Here is a 10,649-nt window from a genome sequence, read left to right on the forward strand (position 1 = left end):
AAAAAAAAAAAAAAAAAAAAAAAAAAAAAAAAAAAAAAAAAACTATTAATATATTCTAGAAATTAAGGAAGATGTATAGGGAAGGTGGGCTGCTAGAGTTGCATCTTGAAGAATGAACAGGCAATGTCAGGTAGACAAGGGAGAAGAGGGGAATTCAGCAAAAGGAGCAGCCAATGCATCAAGATAAAGGAACATGATACCTACTATGTACCCACAAAAATTAAAAATAAAAGATATAAGAGCACAAAATAATACGTTACATTTGGTGAACTACAAGCTGTGAGATATGTTCAACTTTAATAATTGAGGGGAGAATAGCAGAAATAAGATTGGAGAGAAAGGACGAGTTTGTTGAGGACCTACTATCATATGCGGTAACTCTCAACTTACACTATTAAATCAAAGGTTCTCATAGGGTAGTTCCGAGATCAGCAATATCTCCATCACCTGAGATCCTGTTAGAAATGCAAATTCCCTCCTAAGCAAATTAACACAGGAACAGAAAACCAAACACCACGTTTTCACTTATAAGTGGGAACTAAACATCAAGTGTTCATGGACATAAATGGCAACAACAGACATTGGAAACGACTAGAGTGGGGAGGGAAGGGTGGAGACAGGGGCTGAAAAACTATCGGCTACCATGTTCAGTACCTAAGTGAGGTTTCATACCCTAAACGTCAGCACCGCACAATATACCTAGGTAACAAACCTGCACATGTACTCCCCTGAATCTAAAATACAAGTTAAAAAAAAAAAAAAAAAAAGAAGACATGCAACTTATTGGTCCCCTCCCTATAACAAAAACTCTGGGGGAGGAGCCCAGTATTTTGAGTTTTAACAAACCCTCTCTGATCATTCAAACACATGCATATGTTTAAGAATCACTGCTTTACAACAAGGGGGAGCCACTGAAGAGTTTTTAGGTGAGGAGAGGCAGAATCCAGAGGAAGACAAACTGCAAAGCCACATTCTGTTGGTTACTTCGTGCTGACTCTCATGGGTATTCGTATATGAGGTGGTGCCAGCTGTCTGTATTTGATACCCAGGAGAAAGTTCCCTGGTCTTTCGTTAGTACCCAAATTCCTCTTTGCTGAAAAAGAAGCTCTCTTCAACATCCTTTGTTTTTACCATTTCTAAGCTTATCTATAAAGCTCCTATAGTTTAGTAAGTAACAATACAAGACACATAGGGTATGAGAGACAGAAACGAATGATGTAGGAAATCTTTTCTCCAAAGAACTGAGCTGGCTGATTTAGAGAATGCTCAAATTTGAATCATATGACAGGAAAAACCTTCAGTTTGAGCTTCAAACCCAATACTCCATAAGATGTTACAGGCTGCTCTTTTCCTTACTTAATTTTCTTATTCCAAGGATATCATTTTCCAAATATTCCAAAATGAGTTGACCTGAAGGTGGTGAAAGCTAACTTTGCAGTACTAGTCATCCATGTGCGAAAAATATTTTCACAGAAAAAGCAAGTGCATGAAAATATTTTTACCACAATAAATTGCTGGTTCCACATTTCTTTGAAAAGGAGAGGGAAAAAAACCTGTGAATAATTAGTGATGTACTTAAACTGCCAGCCCAGCACCAATGAAACTCACTGGGTGCCAAATTATTTAGCTGAACAGTATTTAAATTAGAAACCAATGACTAGGTTAATTTAATACATGTTAATCTCTGCTCCAACTCTGTCTTTACTAATTGAGCTCCAAAGCTATATTTTAAACATGCATCCCTATTCAGTGAATGGAAAACATCTGACTACTTGAATGTAACAAGTCAGTTACCAATAACAACTTCTTTTAATCTAAGTTTTATTGTCATTTTAGATGTTTAACCATAAACTGTTTACTAGACATATTCACCAATGGGATGGAAGGAATATGTGCCACATAAAATGTATGGAAAATATCCTTACTTAATAAATGACTTAGGTAATGCGAGTGCTATAAGTTTGAGCTACAAGTCTTATCAAAACAGCCAGAGGTATAAACACTGAACTAAGCAGTTTCCTAGAGCTCTATCAACACCTGTAAAAATCAATTTCTGAGTATTTAGATTTTGGCAAGGGAAGACCCTAAGCCTTCATCCCCCTTCATCCCATATATTCCCCCAAAATATACTCTTTCTCTCCCCACTGGCCCCCCACAACAATCCATCTAGCATATAACTCCTTCATAAAGCTGCAAGAAATTATAATTGTTTACAGATTTTAAAAAGTGTGGAGAATCAGTCCAAAAAAATAAGTTATGGTAAAATTCCAAAAGCGCATAGCTAAACATGGTCTGGCAAACACATGGCATACATATCCTTGCAAGGAGGGTATAGAACAGGCCACCCCTTCAGCTTCTGCAAACCATAAATGTCACAAACATTTGAAACCACCCACAGAGGACCAACCTAAATCTATGTGGGCTCATCTACTCAATCCCACAACAGTCACTGAGCATAAAACACACAAAACAAAGCCAAAAGGAAAAAAATGTTTTCACACTATAGCACAGAAGAAAACTTAATAAGCAAACACTTGTCCACAAAGAGTTGACGGCAAAAAACCTCCCAGACACCAAATGAAAACAATATCTGAATGTGAACTTGGCACAAGAACAAACGGAATGAAGTTATGAAAGCTAGGATTTGGAAAGTGCCATAATCATTTATAACAGCAGCAACTGTCCTGGATTCCCCTCATCAAAAAATAACATGGAGGCAGGGTACCAGCCACCAGTTTCTGGATCTTACAATGTGTCCCAAGGGGTATAATGGTGTAATGGAAAGAAGTGGTGTAGGAGCCAGAACACCTCATTCCTAGGCCCATTTCTACCACAATTCGGTTATGGGACCTTGGGCATGTCATTACAGATATGGAAAACATCTCAGAAACCATCTTAGAGATGACCTAAGGGCCCTGTAATCTGTATTTACACTCTAGGGCTTGGGCTATTGTTTTTGATGGGGGCTGAGAGTTGGGGTAGATGAGGAAAGGAGGCAGGAGAAAAAATTAGAAGGTTTACTTGTTTATATTAAGTATCTTACATGGAAGATGTTGAAATGAAAACAGAATCATAATTAAGAAGCTTTGGGAGATACAGAAAAGACCTGTCCTTACCCTCAGAAAAATTACAATGTAGCTCCTGAGATAAAATAAACAGAAGAAGGAAATTTTCTTCGGTCAAGAAAGTCCAATCTCCCACCATAGATATATATACATATATAGAGATACACACATACACACATACACACATACACACACACACACACACACACACACACACACACACACACACACACACACCTGATATTCTCATGATTTTCTCACCTCTACCTGAATACCTCCAATCACATGATATTTACTCCTTCACAAGTCAGCCCATTTAATTGTTGGAAAACAAATTCTAAAGTTCCTTCTAATGCTAAGTGAAAATCAAATCAATTTCCTTCACAAATGTTGGCCCTGGTTCTGCACTCTAGTTTCACAAAATATGTTAACCCTTCTTCCTCAATCAAATCATAAAATATTTGAAAAGGACTACTCCATTCCACTCCTGCCACCCATTCCCAAGCCAGGTTAAACACCAAACTTCTTTCAACCCTTCATTTGGCATGGTTTCCAGAATGATCATTGGCTAAGTCTCCCTGACTCTGGTTTGGCAGAGCAACTTTTAACATATGGCACCAAAAATGGAACACAACTGGCCAACATGGTGAAACCCCGTCTCTACTAAAAATATAAAAACTAGCTGGGCGTGGTGGCACGTGCCTGTAGTCCCAGCTACTCAGGAGGCTGAGGCAGGAGAATTGCTTGAACCCAGGACGCGGAGGTTGCAGTGAGCCGAGATCCCGCCACTGCACTCCAGCCTGGCACCTGGTGACAAAGTAAGATTCTGTCTAAGAAAAAGAAAAAAAAAAAAGGAACACAACATTCCAAGTCGGACAATTCAACCCTATTCAAAGAAACATTTATTGAGTGCCTTCTGTGCTCCAGACTAATATTTTTCTTGATCTTGACTACAGTTCTATTGACCACACTATCCCTAAAATCACATTAGCATTGTTTATTTTAGTCCATTTCATACCATCAGGATTAAAACAAGACAAGATTATCTTATCCAAATCATCAGTTTACTCCTCTGCTGCCAGTTCTATAGACATCATAGCATAATGGGACAATCAAAAGTTTTGAGCCCTTTGAACTTGTGTGGACCATTATTTACTAGAAGAGTGACCTAATACTGGGACTTGCAACTTTTCATCCAACTCTCTCTCTGATAAAAATAAATTTAAAAAGGCAAAGCCAATGACAGATTTGTGTGGCACATAAGACTATCCTCTAGATTGACGATCCACCAATCCCATTAAAGAGTGATTGCCTGTTATGCTTCAGGAATGGAAGGTGAGATGGTCTAATTAGTGAAGGAAAAGAAAAGAGAAGCACTAAACCTGTGCCAGGCACTTAATATACATTACTTCATTTCATAATAATCTTGTAAGATAGTCATATTGTCTTCACAGAGAAAGAAATCAAGGAATTGAGAAAGCAAGGTTTCTAAGATCACACCAGTAAGAATGGAAGAGCTGGAATCAAATACAGTTCTCTCACTCCTATTACCAACCATTACATGGTGAGATTTGAGCGTGGGAAGAGGTATGGTCAAGATGGATTGCTGGGCTAGTGGAGGCAGGAGAGAGTATGCAGGATAGCACAAGTAGTGTGAAGCAAGAAATAAAGCCAGAAAGATTAAGTTGAAGCCAAATTACAAAGGTCTTGAATTCTATACTAGCAAGTTTGGAATTCAATCTGTAAGTTATTAAAAATCAACCCCTGCTGCTTATGTTTAGTGAACCAGTTCAAATATTTGAAAACTAATTTCACAGATAATGAAAAGGTCTTTGGAGACAAAGCACTATAAGTGGAGCATGTGTTGAGGTTTTTATTTTAGATAGGGTTGTTAGGGAAGGCTTTCTAAACAGAAGGAATTTAAGTCAGGGAGAAAGTAATACAGATATCTCAGAGAAGAGCATGCCAAGTTGAAAGACCCTGAGTATATTTGGCATATGCATGCTTGAGAAACATAAAGAAGTCAGTCAGATTGGAAAGTAAGTAGGAAATATAGATCAAGAGATAACAAGAGCCTAATCATATAGGATTCTGGATTTTATTCTTAGTGTAATGAGAAGTCCCTAGACAGGGATTTGAACAGAGCAGGAAGTAACATGATTCAATTTATTATTTTTAGAATACTTTACGGAAATCAGAATACATTAATTTATGGTTCCCTAAAATTCCAATCTATAACTATCAAAAAGAAAAGAAAGAGAGAGAGAGATTAGTTTGGCATACTTATTTACTCTCAGTAAACCTACACTGGCTTCCAATTCTTAGCTAAGTGCTTACAAACCAAACCTTACTAATCTGTTCTAGAATTTTGCCAGACACTTGGCTTGAGAATACACCATTCCTTCTCCTTCCTGCCCCAGATTATTTTTGAAAACGCATGACAACATTTTCTCTTCTTTTATCTTGTAACGTGAAGAACAGGTAATTAATAGTAGACTGGGTGATCCTGAATGTAGATGCAAAAGGAACTCAAAAAAATAAAAATAAAAATAAAAAAGAGGCGGCAAAAACTGAAGGATTTGGAGAGATAAAAAACAGGAAAAAGGCAGCCCGGGTAAGTGCATGGGACACACGAAGGGGTCAAACTTCAGGTCTTGCTCAGGATGAATAAAAACATGTTTACATAGATAGAATTCAATAGAAATCACAGTCATATCACCTAAAGTCTGAAAGAAAACAGAAAAATGGTAATGTCTATTCTGACTGGATGGCGGGATTATCACAATTTTGGTAAACTGTTTATACTATTGTTATGTCATTTCTATACTTTAAAATAGGATTTTTTAAAAAAAAAGAAAGGGAATTTATTTATTTTCTACAACACGTCAATGTAATCCCAAATCCCAAGACACTGAAATTTAAATGTTGAGAAACTGACATTAGACCTACATAGAGATTTTTCTATTTAAAATTTCACAAATGTACTTGTTTTGGAGGGAGAGTGGAGACTGCAGAGCCCACGGGGTTCTACATAATCTGGAAGAGCAAAATTCTGGCAATTTTGTGATGCTACTGGGTTTTGTATAAGGCACTACTGAACAACGAAAGAGTCAGACCAAACAGGAACTTCCTGAGTATTCTGTGATGTCACTCAGGCTTGTTCTTGGAAAGGGAGCAGCGGCTTTGGTGTGTCAATCTAACTTCCATCATGGGTCCAGAGATGTAGCTATGCTCAACAGAGAGAGTACAAAATTATTTTAGGGAAAAAAAAAATCACAAAACAAACATGCATGCATGCATATATATATAAAAAACTAATCTACATAAGAAAGTACTGAATAGTACTTTCCCTTCAAAAGGTATTTCCAGTGTTTAGGCTTTAAGAGACTTCACATTTATGGTACATTCCCTTTAAAATTACTTGTGATTTTTTTTTATTTCAAATTTTTCCTGGAAAAAAAGTTTTCTTGTTTTCATAACACAATAGCAAAAATCTTTTCTTACATGTTTTTTAACCAGTATTCCTTATTAACTTTATTTCCATACAACCAGATAGGTCTTTTTAGGACTCCTCATTTCACTTTTCCCCAATTCCTTGCTGTGGTTTGAATGTGTCCCCCAAAGTTCATGTGTTGAAAACTTAGTTCCCAATGCAACAATGTTGGGAGGTGGGGCCTTAAAAGAAGTGATTAGGCCATGAGGGTTCTGCTCTCCTGAATGGATTAATTAATGTTGCTATCTTGAGAGTGGGCTGGTTATCAAGAGTGTTATAAAACTTGTTTAAAGCTTGTTATAAAGTGAGGTCAGCGCCCCTCTTGCTCCCTCGTTCTCTTAATCTCTGTTTGCCCTTCCATCATGGCATGATGTGGGAGGAAGGCCCTCACCAGAGGCAGCCCCTTGATCTTGGACTTTTCAGCTTCCGGAACTGTGAGTCAAACAAATTTCCATTCCTTATACATTACCCAATCTCAGTTATTCTGTTATAGCAGCATAGACTATATGGACTAGGACATTCCTTAATACTGACAATATATGTCACTGCTGTCTATGACTGAAACTATTAATTGGCATCAATTTATGTTATACCAAAAACAGTGTGTGAGTCCTATTTACCATTGATATAAAATTCTAGTTGCCTTATATACAAATTCCACTTTAAGATCTGTCCAAGAAGATGAACATAATTGCTTGAAGGGAAGAAATCAGTTTCTTGACTTTTTTGATACTTTGTCCTTATCACCTCTGTCAAAAGTCTAACATATCATCTGGGCATTGTGGCATGTGCCTACAGTCCCAGCTACTTGGTAGGCAGGAGGATGCTTGCATCTGAGAAGTCGAGGCTGCAGTGAGCCATGATTGTACCATTGCACTCCAGCGTGGGCAACAGAGCAACACACACTGTCTCAAAAAAAAAAAAAAAGCCTAACATGGTGCCAAATACAGCTGAACCAGAGTTTGTACAGAATGCTTTTTAATGGTTAGAAAAACTCCAACTTTCTTCAATAAAAATAATTTCTAAATATGATTCAAATCCAAATGATTAACTATATAAAAAGATATAACATTTACCTAAACGCTTTCATTAATATTTTTTAAAAAGCATTATCCCTGATAAATTGGTCTCACAAGATAATCATGTGATTAAAATATTTTGCTTTGATAATATATATTCAATAGATCACAATAACAAACTCACTGGAAGGCTTAGGAATTCATTGAAGTAGTCTACAAGAAAATCGTCTGTTGTCAGGGAATCTTCCTGCAAAAACATAAAAATACAGTATTATAATTATAATACAATGTTTTAAATCATGCCTATATTATTCTCTAATTCTGCTACTAATTTATTATTACATAGATCTTCAAAACTTTTTTAGTCAGTCAGCAGCGAACCCTCACTATAAACTGAACACAGTGCTACAATCTCTGGAAGGAAAAAGTAAGAAAACAGAAGTGAGCATATTCCTAAAACACTTTGCTACTATACTTAGTTGGAAAGCAGAACACATGAAAAATATAGCACAACACTTAAATGAAACATCAACAAACACAAAATAATACCACCACATGGTAAGTTTTACACAGACATTAAAAATATATATTTCATAAAAATAAAGCCAGGGTCAACAAGAAGCAGTGTTTGGGGCCCAAATGAAATTGAGAGTGTATATTTCTTAAATAGCCCAATGGAAGTGTTAAAGAAGTGAAGAAAATTTTCTACTGCCCCCGACCCGCAGAATGAGATAGATTTTGTAATCCAGATCCTGCTTCACTTCTATATGAGGAAACTTTGACAGTGCATGTGTTCTAAGCATAAAGATTGTATATATTTTTTCCATAACTATCTCATCCACCAACATAGCCACTTTTCAAATTGGTAAAACTGAAAACACACTGCCAACAAAAAATCTCTCTTCCAAATTGTAAGACACCTTATTTTATTAGTAATTGTTTCCATTGTGTCAAAAGCACATCATGGCATACTGCTGTATGGTACATGTGTTTATTTTGTTATTCATAATTATATTTCAATTTTCCAAATCTAACATGAAAGTCGACAATATGACACAATGCTATTATTTCCATATGGCTGCTTACTTTCTTCTTATACTGGCCAATTTAAAAAATTTATTGAACTATGTAGTGCTATAAGGAAGACACTATAGCATATTGCACCTGCTTTGGAAAGTAGATGTTCAGGGTAATTTCTTTAAGCAATTGCAGCATCAGAAGAGAGTTATAAGCACTCACTTACAGAATATCAAGAAACTACTAAAACTTTAAAATTAAAACAAAAGACTTAATTTTCTAAAAATTTCAACTGATTAAAATAACAACAAACTAAGGATTTAATAAATTTACTACCTTAGTAGTAGTACCTCAGTAGTATAAGTTCAAAGAAAGTCCTGATTGGCAAAGTCTATCTAAACAGAACAAGGTAGATATTCTTCTGGGGTAAGCTATAAGGCATTTAATAACCTACCAAACTTTACCTTTCAAAGTTAATTTAATAATCCCAACTGTAGTTAGTGAACCACCTAGATTTTGCTAATTCTTAGGAGAAAATATCTGAATTCTGGGTAGAAGGCATCATGCTACAATAAGGTTGGCCAAATTTGGCAGTACTGAATCACATGATCAAAAATCCACAGATGTATACAGTGTATATCTTAAATAATTTACAGCAGTGCAATACAATCCCTTGTTAGTTTTGCTAAAATAGACATTTCATTTTGATTTTTTAGCCATAACACAAAATACATATTTCATAGAGCCAGGTGGACCTGGCTCCACTTGGAATTAAAATTCCTTAACCTATTTCAGATAGATAACTTTAAATGAATAATTAGAAAATGAAATAAAAGATACATATTGCAATCCCAATTTTTTATTATTAAATTCAAGTACTGCCTAGAATTGCCACATTGCCTGAAATTTCTAATTTTCAGATTCATATATTCATTTCCAGATACCTTGCATTTCTAAAAGATTCTAACTCAATGAACTCTTTGAGAGGAGGTACCTGTTTTGTTTTTGTTTTTGTTTTTGTTCTTGCTTTGAGGCAAGGTCTTGCTGTCACCCAGGCCTGAGTGCAGTGGTGCGATCTGGGCTCATTGCAACCTGGGTTCAAGCAATTCTTGTGTCTCAGCCTCCTGAGTGGCTGGCACTACAGGCAAACACCAACACGCCCAGCTAATTTTTGTAGTTTTTTATGGAGACGGGGTTTCACCATGTTACCTAGGCTGGTCTTGAACTCCTGGCCTCAAGGTATCTGCCTGCCTTGGCCTCCTAAAGTGCTGGGATTACAAGCATGAGCCACCACACCCAGCCCTGTTTTGTTTTTTTCCTTAACCTATTTCAGATTGACAACTTTCAATGAATAATTAGAAAATGAAATAAAAGATACATATTGCAATCCCTATTTTTTATTATTAAATTCATCAGATATAAGTATACTTTGTCAAACTGCCATAAAGTTTCTAAAAGTTTACTCTAGATTCCTGAGCTCAGCTCATCTCACCACAGATGGATAAGCGTTCTCAGGTGGCAGCAGTTGATATTTCCTAGGCATTCAGTCATATCCTTTGGTTTGCTCTTACAAAAAACTATAAAAATCTCAGGCATTATTAAATACATCAAAATCAATATTTCTAAAATTGTGCCTTAATTTCTATCAATATTAAACTTCAGCAATTCTGTTGATACTGGGTAGTTCCACAATGGGAAATAAGTGTTACCTCCAAGTGCCATCTGCTCAACCCACATGTGGTACTTGATTGGAAAGGCCTGTCCTTCTCTTAGTAAATAAATGAACACATTTTCCCACTGCAGTTTCTAGTTCAATGTGTTCAAAATATCTTATCACATCATTAAGCAGTCTTCTAAACCCATGAGTATTTGATAAGCCCTTTAAACCACAAACCCTTTAGTTAAAAAGAAGAAAAAAAAAAAAAGGCTGGGATTACTCACACCTGTAATCCCAGCACTCTGGGAGGCCAAGGCAGGCAGATCACCTGAGGTCAGGGGTTCGAGACCAGCCTGGCCAACATGGTGAAACCCTGTTTCTACCAAAAATACGAAAAA

The 10,649-nt window shown here is 36.4% G+C and overlaps 1 protein-coding gene across 1 annotated transcript in view; it reads right to left on the reverse strand.

Annotated features, from left to right (window-relative positions):
* The window catches only part of RGS22 (regulator of G protein signaling 22), a 138,392-nt gene that overhangs the window by 118,028 nt on the left and 9,715 nt on the right, over window positions 1-10,649 (reverse strand). The window contains exon 2 of the mRNA XM_037730113.1: window positions 7,762-7,824. Coding sequence (XP_037586041.1) covers window positions 7,762-7,824 — 63 coding nt within the window. The remainder of the gene's footprint in view (window positions 1-7,761; window positions 7,825-10,649) is intronic.

The sequence above is a fragment of the Cebus imitator genome, unplaced genomic scaffold (genome assembly GCF_001604975.1).
Source record: "Cebus imitator isolate Cc_AM_T3 unplaced genomic scaffold, Cebus_imitator-1.0 Scaffold331, whole genome shotgun sequence".
NCBI classification, from domain to species: Eukaryota; Metazoa; Chordata; class Mammalia; order Primates; family Cebidae; genus Cebus; species Cebus imitator.